This window comes from Lissotriton helveticus, chromosome 5_1, assembly GCF_964261635.1.
Source record: "Lissotriton helveticus chromosome 5_1, aLisHel1.1, whole genome shotgun sequence".
NCBI classification, from domain to species: domain Eukaryota; kingdom Metazoa; phylum Chordata; class Amphibia; order Caudata; family Salamandridae; genus Lissotriton; species Lissotriton helveticus.
In genome coordinates, this window is record NC_136065.1 from 376,508,713 (window position 1) to 376,529,921 (window position 21,209).

Here is a 21,209-nt window from a genome sequence, read left to right on the forward strand (position 1 = left end):
ACCTCGATATTGGGATAACAATAGGGTCCAGATTTTCAGAACCACAGACCCTCCTTTTGCCCTTATGTAAGGCAATAACTCATGTTAATCCGAGTCCAAATCTGTATGAAGGAATTCGTGGAGATGCTGCTGTAACATCATCCTGTTGCTTAGTTCGTCCCTTGACGCAGGCTTCCGTACACATGAAGTAGCACAGAGGCCACAGAGTGCAGGAGCGCACTGGATACATAGGCAGAACATAAACAGAACTGTTAAGATCATCCCAATGAAGATTAGCGTTTTCCATCCCCAGGCAGCGATCAGTCCCCAGAACCACCCTAGCAAGGACCAATCCCCTTTCTCAACGTGAAGGGAACCAGATATTTCATGTAGTTTAGAGATGGCCTGGTATACTGTCGGTGCATTATCAGGGATGAATATGCAACAACTGGATTGGATGACTCTACACACACCACCACGATCGGCGAGTATGATATCAAGGGCAATTCGGTTCTGAAGGGTCATAAGTCGATCCGACTGAAGCTCGGTTGTCAAATTGCCAAGTGCTCCGGCCGTTGTAGTCACGGCGGATTCAACTATCCTTGCTAACTGGCGAATATTCCTGCTGTTCACCATAGGCCCCCAAAACGGCAGAAAACCTTTTGTGAAGTCAGCGAATTCCTGACCCGCGGTGTCGTCTTTACTCACGACACCTCTAGCTGTCCTTGTCCGATGGTAATCTGCTCGGGCCGTGTAGGTAGGAGGCAGCAGAAACGAGATGAAACACGTGCCTGAGAAGTCAGGGGGTAACCATGTATAGGCTTGGTCGTGGCAGACGAAATACGTGCCTTTGGCTGCTAAGAGTATAGGGGAAGTTCGGGAGGCGAGCACATATGTTTCTGTGCAAATGCTCTTTCCTAACTGTGCAGTGGGATCTCTACCAATACCTTGTAAACATAGGTGACCTCGGTGGGGCACTATCCAAACTGGGCGGGATTTCTTTGCTGCCTGACTCTTGATCAGGTAAACGCCATGTTTGGTTACGTTCCAACGAGTGTATGGGGTCAGTTCGTCTTTGGGGATAGTCAGATATGTGTCGAACTCTCTACTCATATTTCTTATCCCTGCTATTAGTGCCTTGTTACTGGAATCGCTTTCAGTGGAACGGGTCGGGTATGGTTCTAGGGCGAATAGGAACATGGTCTGAAAAGCCCACAGAGAACCATAATAACTAAATGGCAGGATGAAGTATGGGATACCCTTATCCGTCGTGTGCGGCATGAGTCCGCATATCCAACAGTTTGATGTGTTCATTATAGACTGGTGTTGGTGTAGGAGTTGGATGAAAGAGTTGTTTACAAATTCGAGCCTTCTGGCAGACTCGTGTTCAGGTAGAGGGTGAAAAGAATGTGGTGAGAGAGTGGGAGAAGGCGTCGGCAGAGTGTCATTTGAGAGTAGGGAAACTTGAAATACGAATAGAGCATAACCAATCAAAAGCATCACAGTGCTACACAGCATCAGAACACATATTATTAAAAATCTTTTCTTGGACAGTATGGTACACAATTGTTTTTCTAAGTTCGTAAGTTTGACAGGTCTCTCTACCCTTGGAAACTCCATCCTCTACTTGCTGCCCGCGGTGGTAGGTTGATTCTGCCAGGGAGCGCGCTCCGTTCGGTCCGGGGTGACTCCCTCGGACCAACCAGAACCGTGGACCTAAAACTTCCTTGGTTGCACTCCCCACACTTCAACCGCGACCCTAGCAGCAGAACCGTATGGCGGTTCGAAAATCAAAAAATGAGCTAGTTCCCTGGGACGAGAGAGCTGGAAGATAAAAATAGTTCTTGGTGGAAAAGGGAAATCACATTAGATGAAGGTTTTATTAGTCCCTGGGGCTGGATCTCAGGTTGTATCGTCGCTTCTCAGGTATGGTGTGGTCTTTAAACAATGTCTCAGGTTCGGTAGTGTCCAATTGCATAGATGGTGACACACGTCCTTGCAAAATACGATCACTCTCCTTTTCGGTACCAGTCTCTTTTAAACGTGCATCGCTGAAAAGGATGGAACGAGGTACGGATTCAGTCGTAGAGTCGGCAAGTCCTTTATCGACCCACCGGTCGTATGGAAGGGGCAGAGGGACCCGTTTGCAATGTGTCCCATGCACCCAGTTCTTTTTGCCGTCCACCCGAACCGCTGATCTCGTGGAAAGAAGTACCAGGTATGGTCCGGTCCACCTCGGCTGTCCGTTGTTGGTGCGCTGGAAATTCCGCACCAATACCCACGTACCGGGTTTGATTGTATGACCTGGATCGTCAGAGGCTGGCGGAGAGGAACTGTGAACCTGTTGGTGTAAAACACGCAATTTAGCTGTCAATTCGCACAAATAATCAAGCAGTACGGGGTGTTCTATTTCACGGAGTTTCTTTGGTCTTGGCACGCCCCAGACGTTGGCTGGGCGGCCAAACACGATCTCGTGGGGGCTAAGACCTAGTCTGGAATGGACGGTCATCCTAGTTGACAAGAGTGCTAGGGGCAAGGCGTCGGGCCATTTAAGACCTGTACTGGCTTGGATCTTGGCTAACTTGAGTTTCAAAGTGCCATTGTAGCACTCTACTAATCCAGCTGATTGGGGGTGATTTGCAGCGTGGAATTTCTGGTGTATGCCTAGACATTCACACACTCTCTTCATCACTCGTCCTATGAATTCACTTCCATTATCACTCCAGACAATTCTAGGCATACCGAATCTCGGGAAGAACTCTTTGACAAGGGCTTTGACAGTTGTCATAGCAGTATTGTCTTTAAGGGGGTACGCTTCCACCCACCTTGAAAAAGCGCAAACAACAACGAGCACATACTTTAGATTGTTGCACCTTTCCATGTGAATGAAATCGAGCTGCAAAACCTCGAACGGATACGTAGGAGGCGCAAAGTGACCAGCTGGAGTTGGAGTTCCTTTACCGGGATTGTGTTTTAGGCATATCATACAGTTTCTGACCACATTTTCTGCATATTTTGGGATATTGCTATTCTGCCATACTGGGGCCAATAGCTTACATATTCCTTTCGAACTGATGTGTGCCATGCCGTGAGCCATTGTTACTACTGCAAGTACGTATGCATTAGGTAGTAGCCATCGCTGGTGTTCCGATAATTCGACCCAACAACCATTCGCATCCAATCTACCCTTACTTCTTCTCCATTCATTCAACTCATTCTCAGTTGCCTCAGCTTGTATGCATTTTACGCTTTCAATGGTGTCCTCACACATTCCCACATCAGTAGTACATCCAGCGGGACCCGCAACATACATTCGACTCATCGTGTCCCTTGCGGTCTCTTTCGCAATATCGTCTTGAATTTTCTTGTGTGCACTGCATTTCATAATGGCAACCTGTAGTGGCATGGTCAGTGACTCAAGGAGCTCATGAACTAGCTGACCATGTTGTATCTTTGCACCATGTGAGGTAAGGAAACCACGTTCACGCCATAATCTCCCAAAACTGTGCGCCACGCCAAAGGCGTATTGGCTGTCCGTGTACACATTCACTCGCTTTCCTTTTGCTAACACGCATGCTCTGGTAAGTGCAATGATTTCCGCAGCTTGTGCAGAGTTGTGGGAAATACGTGCGGTCTCTACAATGGTGTGTAATGTTGTTACAGCATATGCAGCAGTCGTATCACCATTCGGTAACTTGAAACATGAACCGTCAACCCATAAAGTATCATTGCATTCAGGAAGGGGAGTGTCCTGTAAGTCTACTCTCCCTTTTGTCTCTTCTTCTGTCCTAAAGCAGCAGTCATGTTTATCACTCTTGTCTGTTCCTGTCGGAATGGGTAATAACGTTGCGGGATTCAGTGTATCACACCTCTTTATGTGGATGTGGCTTGCTAGCAACGTCAGTTCGTAACTGGATAGTCGAGCACTAGTAAGGTGTTGTGTCTTCGTCCTGTTTAGTAAAATGTCTACTGCGTGCGGAACCATAACGATCAGAGTATTATTCATGACTAATCCAGCGGATTGTCGAATGCAGACAGCTGTTGCGGCGGTAGCCCTCAGACAACTTGGTAGTGCCTTAGCCACAGGATCCAGAGTTGCCGAAAAATACGCGCATGGGCGCTGTCTGTTCCCAAAATGCTGTGTTAAGACTGATAATGCACAACCTTCCTTCTCATGGACATATAATGTAAAAGGCTTACTGTAGTTGGGGTTTCCCAACACAGGGGCTGAACACAATGCATCACGCAATTTGTGTAAACTCGTCTGACAATCTTCAGACCAGGGCATAGGATTGGGCGTATCTTTACGGAGTAGTGCCAGCAAGGGTTTAGCTAGCAGTGAGAAATTCGGTATCCATTGTCTACAGTACGATGTAATACCCAAAAAAGCTTGAACTTCTCTCTGTATCCTTGGGGCACTTAGTTCTGCAATTGCCTGTATTCTTTCTGGTGTCAGTCTCCTTCCCTCCTTCGACAAGACGTGACCTAAGTAGGTTACTTTTTGTCGGCAAAATTGTAGTTTGGAAAGGGAGACTTTGTGCTTCATGTCACATAAGTGATGCAATAATGATAACGTAGCTTTCTTGCAAATATCTTCAGTGTCCGCAGCGATCAGCAGATCGTCTACGTACTGAATCAGAGTTGAACCACTTTGTAGAACAATCGTGTCTAGTTGTGTTTTCAGGGCCTGACTGAATATGGATGGACTTTCGCAGTAGCCTTGAGGAGCGCACTTGAAGCGGAAGCTTCGTCCTCCTAAATTAAATCCGAAAATATCTCTACTCTCCTCGGCAATCGGGATACTGAAGAAAGCGTTCTTCAGGTCAATCACCGAGAACCAATTTGCTGAAGCTGGAACCATTGTCAATAAAGCAGTAATGTCGGGGACGACTGGAAACTGTGGGATAACTATCTTGTTTACTTCTCTGAGGTCGATCACGAACCTATACAAAGGGGGTTGTGAAGGATCAGTACGTTTTAAGACGGGCAAAACCGGACTGTTGCAGACATTTCCTGTCGTTTCTTCGATGACGTCTTTATCAATCAAATCATGAACAATTTTCAACAATGCTTTTTCGCATTCGCTAGATATTTTGTATTGGGGAATACGTGGTAACTTAACGTCGGCTTTCAACGTTATGACATATGGTGTTATCTCCAAACGACCTACACCATTAGAACCATTAGCCCAGAGTATATCAGGAAGTGACAATAATTCAGTTGGAATATTTTCCTTTGATAAATACATCGAAGAAATGACCTTCTTGCCTAAAGTAAGTTGTACTCCCGAGGGAGAACAGTACAAGGTCGCATATAACCTTTTTAGTAAGTCCAAACCTAGCAAATTTTCACCACAACCTGTTGTCAAAATGAGGTGTGCTTCTAATTCGCATGGGCCAACAGAAAGAGACATAGGACTAGAGATCGGGTTTCTAACAGGGGCGCCAGAGAAACCTACTGAGACATTCATTTCGCCAGACAAAGGTGCGCCAGGAAGTTTCGAGTGCATGATAGAACTTTTTGTGGCACCAGTATCCAGCAGAAATGGCTCTGACACTCCTGAGGCTATTACCTCGACATAAGGTCCATTCTGATCTACCGGAACTTGAACAACTCCCTCTCTTTGTCCATGGCTGTCCTAGCAATCGTTACCCTCATTTTCGTGTTCAGCGTAATAGTCGTCAGCATAGTACTGAGCTGATTTAGACGATGAATTATTCTGTTGGTTAAAGCTATTCATGGACTTCTGGGGCGGAAAAGAAGTTGTATTCTGAGTGAAATTTCCACGGCCTCTACCTCTAGGGGCATGTTGAACACCTCTCCCCCTTACACCTTGACCACCGTTTAAACGTCGTGCAAGAGCCGGACAATTATCCTTAAAATGACCCTCTTCTTTGCAATACGCACATTGATTTGGGCCATATGTAGGACGCTGGTGGGAAAACTCGTTACCTTGCGCGTTCCTCGAATACTGCTGTCGCAGTTGATAGTCGGGCTGACTAGTCGTGCGAGGCGGATAGGCCTGCTGGAGGAGAACCTTAGTTTTCAAATCTTTCGTCTTTTTATCTGCCTTGTCTAGCTCGTCTTTACGCCTATTCTCATAGTACTGGGCTGTAGCTAAAATCTGTGCTGACGTAGAGACAGCCCAAGCACTCTCAGAGTCTTTTAGTTTATTACATAGTTCAGGGAGCAAATTATGTACGAACTTGTCCACAAACAATCTTTGGCCACCCTCGGTAGCCATATCTTGGCCACTGTGGTCGGTGAATGTTTCCTCAAATCTCGTGAAAAAGTCAGACACATTCTCATCTTTCTTTTGTTTACATGCTGATAGCTTGTCCCAATTTACGCGTACTTCAGGCATTATTGTCTTCATGTACGCTATAATTCTACCGGGAAGTTCAGCTATTAACGGCTCAGGTTTAAAACCACCGACTTCTCTAGCATCTGTAGTCGCAATGTTCGCCCATGAGTCACCTAGTTCCTGATCGTGATCCGTATGACGTATCTTGCTCCATAAAGGATGTGGAACAACGTTCCCAAATAACATGTCTACATCTGCTAAATTCATTATACATGAGCTTGCAGTTTGCGATAACTCCTTATAATACCCAGTTGGGTTCTTACGAGGGTCAGGTAGTGACTGTTTGAGTGCTAATACTTCCGATCGTTTCCATGGGACATGTACCCATACACGCTGGAAATGGGGCAGAATTGGTGGATTAGCATTCGCATCACCTTCCCTCCAAACAGGAGGAACCTCTCTCATGGGGTACTGTTTCGCTCTTTTCCTACTAGACGTACCACATTCAGACGATGACCCAGAGTTACCACCTGTGCTTCGATATGATAATAATACCTCAACTGCTTTGTCGATATCGGGACCTACAATCATGCCTTCCCCGAATTTAAATCGTATACTACACAACTTTCTACAGTTGCTCTCTTGACCATTATCTTCCAAATCCTCACACAGAAAAACACACATCTGTTCAAAGACATATCTTTGCGTCGGTTCATCCCATTGACGGAAAACGTTCATGACGGACTCTACATCATATCTGGCTGTATCCAGAGCCCAATTCCGTGCTAACTTATTCAGGCATTCCCTCTCTCGATAATCAGGCATTTGGCTTCGTAACTGTCTTAGTCCCGTATTAGGGGTCGTTTTAGGCGACCGAAAAAGTGGTGAAGGAATGTTAGTAATAATGCTGGCCGTTTTATGCCAGACGGAAGGTGAAAGTGGAGGAATAACTGGTGTCAGAACAGAGTCACGCAAAGCAGAAATAGAAGCGTTCGCAGAACTAGTATCGGAAGAAATAGATGGTGCGCTAGGCGAAGTTGTAGAAGGAACAGTAGGAGAAATAGATGTGACTGGTGAGCCTTGAGGAGGCTGCACTAGAGAAATAGAAGCCAGCTGAAGAGTAGCTGGTGAGTGCTGTAGAGGAGCTGGTATAACAGCTACCAGAGGTGCAACTAAAGGTGGCGGAGGTGCTGTGGCATTTTGCGCATAGGGTGGTGGCGAACTCAGCAAATGCGCCATTAATGGATCTTTCTCACACTCTTTTACTGTCTCTTGCTGAAGAGATGGTAAAACAGGATAGCATTTATCTATTGCCATTTTACGTTGCCTGTGCAACTGCTCACTTATTCGATCCTCTTCGTTGTCTTTAAATTTTATCACGGCTTGTATTACCGAAATACCCCTTTCCCTCTTATTCTTCTTTTCTAGTTTAATTGCCTTTTGTTTGGTCTCTTTACGCCATAAGCGGAAAGAGTCAAACATCGCCGGTCGGGCTTTCTTTTTGAACAGTTTGATCTCTAGGTTATCTAGAATTTCTGAGTCGAAACTACCATATTGGGGCCATTTTAAAACACCATCTTTACGGGTGTATTTTATCCACACTTCATTATATGTGATAGGACCTACGCCATGTTTCACATAGAGCTCATACGTTGGAGTTCCAATTGGAGGAACCGGACACGAATCCTCTAATCGGGAGTCCCTATTATAACCAAGACAAAACAAGTTTCCAAGTCTGCTAAAACCAGGCATCTTCGCCCACTAGTCTAGCTTCAAACTTCAAAGGTTTATCTATTATGATATTTCTCGTGAAAACACGAGTCCTTTGGCTTTGGGGCTTGCAAGTGCCAAATCAAGTCGTATCTCCAGGATACCAAAAACTAAGGACAAACTAAGGACTGGGAGACGCTCCACTTATACTTAACTGAAGTATTTGAAGATCGGTGACGTCGCTAGAAGACTCGTCTATCGTTTCGCTCTACCAAGGATCACTGGGTCCAAAACAAGGCGATAGTCAGGGCAGCAGTCCTTCGTAGCCGTCGGGACGCGGGGAACCTCGCAGCAAAGACCTTCGGAACCACGTCGACATACAGGGGTCGCTGAAGTGGCTGGCCGTCCTCCGGAATTTTCACACGAAGCTCCTCACGAACATCTGGCTTGGACCGTCGCTGCTTGATATCGCCCCGAGTTGGGCGCCAATTGAGGTACCGGGTTTTTAGGAAACCGGTGGTGCCAGGGGACAACACCCGAAGACCTCTGAGTTCTCCCTTGTTCCGGACTACAGAAACAAGAGTCTTCTAGTCGCCGTCAGAGATCAAGTTTTTATTGGTTGCTACCAAGTAACACGTGTCCTAGAAGCACGACAAACACGGGTCATGTATTCTCAGGAGACTGTACGTGTTCGTTTTTACAGAACCAGTCTTCTCCTTTTATACAGAAATAATGGCTTCAAACAAGAATTCTTGAGTTTATGATATGGCTGTAAACATATTTCTGTAATAATACAAAGTGCGGCGTCACGTAAGCAAACCCACATTTTAGATGTCCAGTTCGTGACAGATTACCCAGCAAGATCCGGGACTCCCATCAGATATCGATGAAACACCCATAAAGGCAGGTACCACCCAGTCATAAAACTGGCCATAAAGAAGAAGTATGGACAGGTGCATGTTTGTAGAAAGCATGTTCTGTATGGGGTGAATGGTTTTGTGGAATGTTATGTGTCGATAGTATCGTATTCGGCCACTGGGCGGGGAGCCGCCCAAACAGGTTTGGCTTAAGGCAATGGAGTCAGTTTGGACAGGTCAGGGGGAAGTCAGGGAAGGTGGACGTGTCCTTTTGGATCAAGCTCGACCTTTAATTGACTTAACATGAGGGCAAGAAGTAAGATGGATGCCGTTCACAAAATGGAGTCTAAGGGATTGGGACGGGAACTACGATTTAGGGGTGTTGGCAACCCTCGATTGTCACGCAAATACATAGGAATGATGTCCTAATCATTATCGGTTCACGGACACTAAATTCGTCATGGTACGTTGATATTTTGTGACACGGGTATTGGACCTCGATATTGGGATAACAATAGGGTCCAGATTTTCAGAACCACAGTCCAAAAGAATAATGGCCGCCGTGCCGCTTTGATCCGCAATCATCCTAGCTCCCTCCGTCACAGCAAGAAGCGCGGTCTCCATCCTGTGCATGGGGCAGAACCCTGTTTGTGAGACATCCAGTAAATTATTTGTTTCCAGAAACTCAGTGAGAATGTTATTAACATATTTCTCCGTGATTTTGCTTACCCAGGGCAACAGGTAGATGGGACGATAGTTCCCTGAATTTTTCTGATCTAAGTTAGCCTTTTTCAGGAGGGCTCTGACCGATGCCTGTTTCCAGCTCCGTGGTACAATGCCTGTGGATAGAGAGGTGTTAATCAGGTCAAGGATGGTGGGAAGAATAGAGGAGGAGACTGTCAGTAGGCACTGTCAAACATTCCCCCCCACTACAGAGATCTGGGCCTAAGTCCATTGTTTGTTTGCACACCATGCCTTTCCAGTTTAGACCCAGCCTAATGCAGAACAGTCTTGACCCTGCTCTCTATTGGAGCAGTCCAGTCCAAACTGCCAGGCTAGGCCCTCCCTGGGCCAGAAACAAGCATCCTGGGCCCTGTTTCGTGGTATCACCCCTGATCAGCCAGGCTAGCTTGACTCCAGTGGCATAGTGAGCACGGGACCCATGCCTGGGCATACCCTTCTCACTTAGGGCAACAAATGCAAAAAGAACAATGGATGGATGGAGAGATGCAGCGTAAAGAAGTGGATGATGTACCGAATATTTTCAGTCATCAGCAGGAAGAAGAGGAGGAAGCATTAGCAGCACAAGAGAAATCTGTCTATACATGAGTCTGATTCAGAGTCAGACTTTGAACAAGACTTGGCTACCCTCCAGCCGGCACAAAAGCATCGGACAGTAAGTACACTTACCCTTGATACAAATCCCAAAACATCGGCTTCCTCTGAAAAGACTGCTTACGGTCCGCGACTGCAAAAAGGCCATGGCGCGCACTGAAAAACTAAATCGGAAGCTCTGCCTGCGGGCTGGGCTCTGAAAGTTCAACCAACAGCAGCGGCCTCCACCTCCTCCAAGTCTGGCATCGAAAGAAAAGTATGGTTCAAGAATTTTTTTGTTATACACAGATGATGCGTGGGAAGCCCACAGGATGATTGTTTCATTGTAGTGGGTTGTTTAATCGGAAAGTACTTGAGTTTACCAGAAGACCTAGAAGTGTGCATGGCTGTAGTGACTGGTCATTTCTGTTGACAGGTCATCTTTGTTGACTCTTACTGGCTGATGAAGGAAGGCGCTTATGTAGGATCAATGCATTCTTTGTTTTGGAGCTCTCGGCTCTCTATTTAGGTCTGATGGTTATGGGTCTTTCTATCGTGATGAAGAAGAAACTTGTGTTGATTCAGGCTAATGACAGAATGTTGGTGCCTAACATCATGAGACAGTTAGGAACCAGGGTGCTTTCCCTTTCCAGGAAAGCACAGACTGTGGCATTGAGCATCTATAAAAATGTCTTTCCCTGGCAGCAATTAATCTTCCAGGGAAACAAAACAGTCCAAAAGACATTTTAGGCAGTGGGCTAGGGGAAATGAAAGTCAGTGAGAATGCCCTATTTGGGTTCAGCTCCGACTCCGGAGCAGACTCCACGGCCAGCACCAGTGAACAACATGGAATCTGTTGTACTGTCAGTCTCTACCTCAGCCGAAGTCAGGCCTCGAACGGGTCTGACATGCCCGGTGCATTCTAACTCTGATACAGTACCCTTAACTAGGAGCTACTCTCTTGAACTCCCAACAACTTTTTGAAGCAGACTCTGACCTTAGTCAACCACCTTTGGTGATTATGGGGATTAATTTCTGCCACAATATCATGATGGCAATTTTGTATTTGGATCTACCGGACGCAAGTGGTTTGGACACTTCCCTGACATGGTGTTGGGTTCTCCCTCTGGCCCTTCAATGGAAGACAGCCTCATTCACTGTAGTCCTAAGAAGAGTGGCTGAATTCCTGGACTTGTACTTTATATCTGTTTGCATTAACACAAGTTTTCTCCCTGAAGTCTTAAAATCTAGGCAGACTTTATCTGAGCCCTTGCTGCCATTTAACGATGCCCTGACTTTCCCCCTCGTAGGTATTTGGGGTAAACTCTGTGCCTGCCTGTGATCAGACAGGTAACAAAACGCCAAAGACCTTCTCCAAGTGACCCTGCCTTTCTGACGCAGCACCCTACTACTGAGAGCCTGCTAGTTCAGGCATCTGCTAGCAGGGTTAATGCCAATTCTTTCCCTACAACACCCCTTAACAGAGAATTGAAAGCAATTGAGGCATTCAGAAAGAGGATGTTTTTATCAGCTAGCCTCACCCTTCAGTCAGACTATTCAGGCCCACGCCAACCGAAGGAGACCAGACAGTTCACAACCTTTGGATTCTTACACAATCTTGATGGATCTTGCCAATTCACGAAAAAGCTGACTCTGCCCTAGAAAGCTTTAAAGAAAGTAGAGCAACAGTGGGCTCCTGTGGTCTTTCCACACCCGCAAGGAAGTAAGTGCAAAGGTTTGGCCCCTTTTGAGGCTTACCCAAGGCTCACCACCCCAGTAATAGGCAACCCAGTCCTTTTAGGGACCGGGTAGGAGATCAAGCTTCCTTGTCCCCTGCCTATCCAGAGCAGACTCCAAGCCCCTTTAGTTTGCCTTTGGCACCAACAACACAACACTCTGTAAGAGGCTTAAACATGAATTTTCTTCACAGGTGGCTGGCTTTAACATCTGACAGATGAGTCCTGCAGATATTGCAACAGGGCTACTCAACGCTGACCTAGGTTCTGTTTGGACTGGATCCAGGAGACTAGGTGATAGGGCTGGACTTGCAGGACTCCCACTTCCATATTCTTGTCTTACAGGCCTACAGGTGCTACTTGTGGTTTAAGGTGAACCTTTCAGACTCCCCACTGCCCATCAGGTGTTTCATGAAGGTGATGGGGTAGTCACAGTATACATCAGCGATCGGGTGTGCCAGTCTTTCCCTACCTAGACGACTGGCTGATGAAGGCAGGCTTGCCACAGTCAGTCATGGACCACTTCCAGAAGACCGCGAACCTCCTGAAATTTTTTGAGATCACTATCAAGATCCTGAAGTTACACTTGACTCCTTTGCAAAGGCCCCCTTTCATCTGAGCCATCCTGGATATGATGTGTTATTGGGTCTTCCCTTCGAATCAAAGTAAAGGATATTCGAGCTATGATCCCCGTGTTTAAGCCTTTGCCGTCTGTGACAGTAGCGCTTAGAATCTTTTTGACTATTGCAACTTCCTAGTCACTTTGCATGGTGGCATATGCTGACTGTGCAGTGGGAGCTGAAGTCTCACTGAGCCCAGCACCAAGGGAACCTGTCTGATTTCATCCAGGTGTCTGAGAAGACTGCACGAGATTTGAAATAGTGGCTCCTGAACCGCAATTGGGGCCAGCAGTTGACCCCTCTTCCAGCCAAACCCATCGCTGACGGTGATGACCGATGCATCACTGCTGTGTTGTGGAGGTTCATCCAGTAAAGGTCTGCGGCTGAGACGCATCTCTACTACATCATTGTTGGAGTCGTGGGCCATTCGCTTGGTGGTGTAAGCTTTTCTACCGTCCATCAAGAGTAGTCTGGTTCAGGTTCTCAGAGGCAAAATCAATGCCTTGCGGTATTGCAACAGTCTGGGCAGGGTGAAGTTTAGGTCTTGGGCCCTGTGCCAGGACGCTTAGCTCCTGTGGAACTGGCAGAATTGTCAGGACATTTCTTTGATCGTACACCACCAGTGAGGATCTTTAAATGCCACAGCTGAAAAACTCAGCCAACTAATGTTAGTGGATCGCAAATGACAGTTGCACACATAGGTGGCAGAGGGCATTTTCCAGCAATGTGGAGAACCCTGGCTCTGTCTTTGCCACTGTCAAGAACACACAGTGTTGAAAGGTTGCGCATTGGAGTTCCCGAGAAGGCCGTCTCTCGGAGATGCATTCTGCCTAGAGTGGAGAACAATACACCTGTATGCCCCTCCACTGCCCACGAACAGGCCAAAGTATGAAGAAGATGAAGAACTACCAGGCTCCGGATTGTACCAGGAGTGTGTGGTACCTGAAACTTCTGGGTATGAGCATCTGTCCTCTGATCAGGCTGGCACATCAGGAGCATCTCCTGAGGCAGCAGTAGGGCAGGGTCTTGCGCCCAGGCCTGCACAAGCCACACTTCTATGTGTGGAGATTAAGCTGCGATAGACGACTATATTTGATCTATCTCCTGAATTAGTGTATTGTATCCTTGTGGCCAGTGTGTGACTTGGTGTGGCATTCGTATTATGGACCATTTGCAGGCCAAACTGGTGGACGTCCTGTTTGTATTGTTTTTTGCCCAGTAAGGACTTGCAGTGCGCATAGGTAAAGATGATCTGTCAGCCTGTTTTGGCCTTTTTGCATTTACCTGTCCAACCATCTTTGTTCAAATCACCAGTTGTGATGCGATTTCTCAAAGGTTTAATTCACGTATTTCCTTCTAACCCCTTCATGATGCCATAGTGGAACTAAAGTTTGATCCTTACTTTTCATATGGGCACTGCTTTTGAGCCATTGCATAGTTGTCCTCTGCATCTCCTGGCCCTGAAGATAGACGTTCTCATCACAATAACTTCAGCTCATTGTGTGAATGAGCTTCATGCTCTCTGATCAGCAGCCCTACACCGCTCTCTTTCCGAACAAATTGGCGCATAGGACCAGAGCGGCCTGTGTACCAAACGTTGTTACTCCCTTTCATATCAGACTCTCCGTCACACTTCTGATGTTCTTTGCTCCATCTAACCCTTAAAAAGAGAAGGAGAGACTCCTTCATTTGGATCCTAGAAGAGAAGTGAGCTTTTTCATCAGTTGTACCAAAGACCATCAGATGGATGATCAGCTATTTGTGGGGGTTCACTCTGCCAAAGGAAAGGTAAGGTAGTGCAGAAGAGTACTTTCTTTCCAGGTAGATAGGCCTCTGCATTATTATCTGCTACATGTTGGCAATGAAGCAGCCTCCAGAAGAAAGGAGTACCCATTCCACCAAGACTGCTACCACTTCACTGACATGCTGGGTGCAATGTTGGAATAAATGCACATGTTCACAAATCATTATTGCCTTGTCAGCCAGTCCTGAGGGGAAGGACTCTTTGTCCGTTAATTCCTGCATGACTTCCTCAGACCCACCAGGGGGAGATTCTGCTTTTGTATCTACTCTAAAGTTGAGGAATCTGTGGTCGGAAGTAAGCATCAGAAAATTGTTACTCACCTTCAGTGGATACTCAAATCACAGATTTCTAAAAAATATTAATTGTTTAAGATAATATTGTTTGATGAATGCCATTTATCCATTATTCTGCAAAGGAGGCCTGGCCTGATGTGTCTAGGAGCTGCTTGTAACATGGCCTCCATTTCTTTTTTATCACGTTTAGCATGTGTCTAGAATATTGTGATGGGAACTAAATCGTTTTGGGATTGTTCTTGAGCGTGGTAGCCCTCTTTAGCGGTCCTTGGTCATCTACCTTAGCCTACTCCGTGCTTCTCTGTTAGATGAATTTAGTAGATGGGCTTGCAGCTAAAGTTCACGTGAGGACCAGGCATGTTAAAGTTCCTTTGGTTCAAACACTGCTGGCCCTGTTCATCTAACTTGGTCTTTCTGCTCTCTGGGTCCTCCGAACGGCTCCTAGTGATATTTGGACCTTCATGAGCTGTGTCCGGTTTGAAGCAGAGGTCAGCTTATCTAGATATGGTAAGTCTTGTGCTACACTTTCTCTACCTACCTCAGTTTCTGATCTGAACAGACTGATGGCCTCTATATCAGGTTTTACTTTCATTTTTAGGCTCCTTCAGAGATGTTTTTTTGTCAAAAGTTGTTTTTGTTTCTACTGTTAGTTAAAAAAAAAGGCATGCACACAAGGAGTTTCAGGTCTTTACACAGAATATACAATGTGTTCCCACTATTTGGTAAAGCAAGGCTAGGTGCTATCAAACCTACAATGCTACCACTGCTTTTCTAACAGAGTCGAATGGTACTGTTCAAAATCTGTCGGAATTACAGCAGCAAACAAAAGTTTTGTTTTTAATTCGAATATTGAATAGTTTTTCATTTTTTTCCACAATGCCAGTTGTACCAGTGGCAGCCGATGTGACGGCAGACGAAACAGAAGCGCTTAAGGCAGAAATAACAAAAGCTGTCAAGCAGGTGCAAGAGGCAGGTGAGTTGTGTTTCTGTTTTTACCAATGGATGCCGAGAACTGGTTATTTTCTAATACGATAAACAGTGGAACGTCACTGTGAAATTTGGTTTTGAATAGCAAAGCTGCATCAATTTCATTCTATTGAATAAAACTTTAGGTAGGACTGATCTTCCACAGGAAAATGCCTTGAATATGTCCCATACCCAAACAATGTAACGAGGATAAGTGCGCATTTCTACCCACATCCAACCTCCACATCCAAACTGGATCACCATCCAGTTCCCATGCCAGAGTTGAAGTTCCTCAAAGGCATGTAAACACTGGCACATTCATTTGAAGAGAATGTGTTTTGCTTGTGTTCTCAAATGTTTTGGATAAAGGTGGTTTGGTAACCGCATACGGAATGCCACCCCGGCCACAAACAGGCTTTAGAAGCATGAAATATAAGAGATAAAGGTAATTTACTTTAAATTTACTTATAAATAGGATATGTGACTTTAAAGACAGATACATTTAAAATCAAGATGTATTATTAAGATAAAATTGCAAACAAAAAAGGAAAGATTGACTCAGTAGAACACGTTCAGACTGGGTGGATGATTGCATAAAACAGTGAGGCAAGCATATGGCACAATCAAATACTTCAAAGTGACAGAGGACCTCAGGTGTCTTACAAATTATAAATCCCACCAAATCCTGGTTTTGCAAGCTGTACAACTAAAAAAAATAAAAACTAGCATTGGCATAGCCAATAGGTCTCACCTTTGGTAACTTGTAAGTGTTTAGACAGAGCTATTGGCTTTGCCAATGTATTTAAGCTATGTTCTAGAGCAGTGTGGCTGCTTTGCAGCATCTTGAGAAATTATAATAAAAAAGTGTTATAAGCATTTTTGTTACCTTCTATATAACCAAGAAGACATTATGTACAACTGAACGAACCTATGAAAAGAAATAATGAACGTCAAAAAATCTCTTCTAGTTCTTTTGTCCTGGCAATGCTCGCGACTTATTCCTGCCTGTTCCAATTCTTGTTTGTTATAGTTTTTGGGTGTTATTTTGTGGGTGGGGGGACATAAACAACGGGAGGGTAGAGGTTGGGAAATAGTATCTGAATTACAACACGAGCAGCGGACGAACAGTAGGGGAGAATCAACAGATGCCACATACCAAGGGCAGACTGAGGTGGTGCTGAGTGATCCTAAGGTGTTGCTGAGGTAGTGGTGCATTGGTGCGGAGGTGATGCTGAATGATACTCAGGTGGTGCTGAGTGATGCAGAGTTGGTGCTGTGCTGAAGTGAAAATGCTCTGATGCTGAGGTGGTGCTGGGCTGATGCTGAGGTGGTGCTGGGCTGATGCTGAAGTGGTGCTGTGTTGGTGCTTAACTGCTGCTGAGGTATGGCTGTGCTAGTGGTGGTGCATTGATGCGGAGGGAACAAGGTCCAGGAGCTGTAACCAACAACCGGTAAGAACAACCTCATAATTCTCTTCCAGGAGCTATGAACCATAAAAGGGTCAGACCTGGGGGGAAAAGAACTACTAGCACATAGGAAAGTTTTCATTGTTGCATAATGCATAAGAGAACATGAAAGATATCTCAATGCATTAAAAGGAATATTTCACCGTAAAGGAGTTCAGTATCAGGGCTAGGAAGACAACCAATATATTTAAAGTTACACATACACACTTATGAAAATCCCAGGGTGCTTTTTTATAAAAATGTTTATTTAATAGTTATATATGACTTCATATTAACACTTTCCTAAAAGAGTACTGAACTAACGTACTTTTAAATAAATGTTAGTGAATTTAGCAGCTGCATGTTAGGATGGTCTTATTGCTGAAAAATCTATTTAAATAAACAGTAAATAGAAAGACGTGCAATTGGAGAACTCCAAGTCTAAGTTATTAGTGCCAGAACACAAATGCTATAACTAGTGCACAATTTGTGAGAAGTCACGCTTGGACGGAAGCCTGAATGTTGTCAAATGAATCATTTTTTATAATAGCGAGAGGTGCTAAACCAGTCAGTGAAGAGGGAATATTTCTACAGCGTCTTGACTACACTGAGCAGCACAGGCATGCTAACTCTACTCAGTACAACCTGTCCGAGAGCGTACACTTTCTACTGCTCCATGGAGCTTTTAAAGTAGTATGACCATGTGTGATCCCCACTGCAGCAGCACCCACGTGTTCTGGGCCAATTAACACATCGACAAAGGTTCACAGACAAATCGAAAAGCAGACCGGCCACGACTATATAATAAATAGCGCATGCATAACCTAAGTGCCCCAACACAGTCCTTTGCCACCCTAGATCTGTCTCATTAGAAGCACAACCACACCTCCCCTTTTCACTGTAGTCAAGCTGCGTATAGTACTTCTGCTTTGATGTACTGCAGTCTGGGACCTTGGCTGAACTGACGGAGAGTTACAAGGTTGTCTCTGATTTCCCAAAAGCTGGAAGACTGCAGATTACCCCAACCAACATCAAACAGCCAGTCCATGTGATTATCTTATCTTAACTGTTTGACCAACTCATACTTTCCCTGCATCGTAAACCGTTTCATGGTTGAGTAATACAATGCTAAGGTGCACATAGCAAGTCTATTAAATAACAGGCAATGGAGCAGGGAGGGAGAAACAACTACGAGCTTCAGTGTTCTAACCGGGTCTCGGTTTAGAGCCTTTACTTTAATTTGGGGAATGCGCTGAATATTGCTTTCTTAGAAGTTTGTGCACTTCTTTGTTGCCAATTATGACCCCGCCCGGGTGGTATTGCTGATGTGAATAAACGGTATGCCTACCAATGGCAAGGAGCGTCGTGCAACGTCGTCGGGCCCACTTGGCCCCAAAACAAGTGCTTAAGCATACCACTGATTAATTCAAGTAGAGGACATCGAGGGGTCTGCATTGAGGGAGGTTCTCGAACTGAGGACGCAGGGTGAAGGATGAACATGTGATGTTCTCGCTCGGCACTCAGGACTTCGGTACCAGTGGTGTGTCTGCCCTTGATAAATGTCGCCTCCACTGAGCCTTTGACCGGCTAGGCACACTTTAGTGGGGGCAAGTAAAACAAGTGTGCGCTATATAAAACAAGATTGAAAGGAAACCCCTGAAAGCGGCGTGAGGGGCCAACTGGCAGAGCAAGAGACGGGAGTAAGGCTTAAACAGCACTGACAGCCGAGTGCAGCTCGTGCAGGAAGTGGCAGTTACAAGGCATGGTAGGCATGATTTACAGGGCATCAGAGTGACTGAAAACAGCAGCACTCTTGCTGAATGAGAAATCTGCCCCTTGACAGGGAAAAAGAAACAAGCCCTGAACACGATCAGAAGTAGGCCAAAAAAGAGTGCTTTCAAAGTATCCTAAATAAATTGAGGAGTTAGAGCGTGTGGCAGGGGCAGTCCTCATTGGAGGATACAAAAGGCCAATAGGAGGGCCTACTAAGTGTATTCACCAAACAGAATCCTGTGTTTACAAAGGACAGTAAGATGAACCAATGAAAAAGATGGACGGTGCTTGAACCTCATATTGTAGATACAGCATGTCTCAGAGACCACACATCCGCTGCCTAGGGGCACAAGGTATCTGGAAAAAGGAGGCTTTGCTAATTGTTGATTTCCAATGCACCCCCACCCGCCACAACCTCGCAGATAAACCATCTGTGTAAAAGAACACCGCTCTTCTTTTCACTTTGACAAAGGGCTTGCATGGTGGCATCTGGTTGATAGAGGGTCCACTAAGTAACACTGAAGATCGTTTGGTGTGCTTTTGATTTATTCTGTACTTTGCTGTTTGTTTCTACTCTTTGTCTGGCTGAGTGGGTGTAATTCTGTACAGGGGGAGTTGCTTTCTGTTTAGTAGCTCAGCAGGCTGTGCTACCAACATTGAAAAGGCTCCGGATGTAGCAGAAAATTAGACTGACAGAAATATCTCTATTCCATGTTTAAGGCAGTGCCTTAATTGCTCCTTTCTGTGCTAAGCCTTCAGCTATGGGTTGGAATAAGTGTCTGTTTGGTTATATTCCCTCTGAGCATCATCAACTTTAAGCCTGGTATAGACTCTTGCGCCTTTCAGACACTCATGAATAGTAAACAGAAGATGCTTTATCTTTTTGTTTTCAATGTGGTCACATTGGCAGTAAATCTGATTGTAAGTGGCGTATTCAAAAGTCTCGGATCCGTGACAGCGAATCCTCACATAGCTTGTCAGGCTTTTGGAATGCCCATATCTTCCCTTGATCACAAATTCTTTCTCAGGTTCAGGTTATAATACTCTGGCTCATAAAGATAAGTGCGTTTTATATAGTACTAGAAAACTGCAGGAAAGGTTAAGATTTTGGTAATCTGGGCAAACGTGGCAAATTACAATATGTGGACCTTAATCCTTCATTTTCATCTTCACAAATAACAATAGGTTCGAGGCATGTGAGCTGTAGATCACATGCTTTGCCTACTCCTAACATCTAGTGTTGGGTCCGGATGTTTGCAGTTTGTTTTTCTTCGAAGAAGTCTTTTCCAGTCACAAGGTAGGTGACTCCTCCTTTTGGTGATAGTGCGCATGGGTGTCGACTCCATTGTTAGATTCTTTTTTCTGCCATTGGGCTGGGACGTGAATTGATGCGCTCCAGTTCGACACGTTTCTTCGGTTTCCCTCGGTGCGCAAGACACTCACCCTCGACGGTATTGTTTTCAATCACGTATCCCATTCTCCGCATATCGTATTTCCTTCTAAAAATCCTCTTTCGATCGGGAAGCTCATGGAAGGCCGTTGGGCCTACCTGCATCTGTCCGCCTCGCAGTTGATGGAACGGACTCATTCAGATTCTGCCCTCAGTGCCACGCGAAGTTTCCACACACTGACTGACACGAAGTGTGCTTGTCTCCAGAGCACAGAGAACAGGACTGCGATGCGTGCAAGGTTTCCGCTCCAAGTAGACACTTTGCGACCGTCAGGCTCAACGTTGCGACATGCAAAGCCAACACACAAGTTCCATTCCGGACATCTCGAGGGAGGATTCGGGACAAGAAGCCGGAGACGCAATGGGAACCGAAGAACAGGTTCCCATATCCAGCTCTGACTACGGCTCCAAGGGGGACGCCGAAATCCCGCAAGGGCAGCATACCATGAGTACAGATCCTCCCTTGCCCCAAAGTCCACCTCAGTCCAAGAAGAAGGCTCCGGTCCAACCCACAGCTCCGGGCCACGGTCTGCACCAAGAACATGTTTCCGACGCCCCACCCTCCGGCTCGGCACTGAAACACACCCAAAAGCCTTCCAGCTCCAAGCCAAGTTGTCCGAAAATGGGCTTCGATCCGAAACCTTCGGGATCGAAGTCGAAGCCAGGCTCCGGCCTGCCCCCTTCGACGCCAAAAACACTTTCAGGTCCAAAATTATTAGGATCCAAAATATCAACAACAAAACCATCAGCACCAAAACTTTCGGCACCAAAAGAACCGGACGTGACGATTCCTTCTCAAGAACAACATTTCGATGCTCTGCCTACCAAACCGGATCCGAAACAGAGACAGTTGTACATCCATCCAACTACTGGACATATCACCACAAAAGTGACCCTTAAGAGGAAATCTGCACAGAGGAAACCTACCACATTCCTTTAAATAGGAAGAATGTCGGGA

General features: G+C 45.7%; 1 protein-coding gene across 6 annotated transcripts in view; it reads left to right on the forward strand.

Annotated features, from left to right (window-relative positions):
• ZBTB17 (zinc finger and BTB domain containing 17) overlaps positions 1-21,209 on the forward strand; it is a 417,671-nt gene that overhangs the window by 376,714 nt on the left and 19,748 nt on the right. For all 6 annotated transcript variants that reach the window (XM_078642537.1, XM_078642540.1, XM_078642535.1 and 3 more), the window contains one exon: positions 15,501-15,590. In XM_078642537.1, coding sequence (XP_078498663.1) covers positions 15,501-15,590 — 90 coding nt within the window. The remainder of the gene's footprint in view (positions 1-15,500; positions 15,591-21,209) is intronic.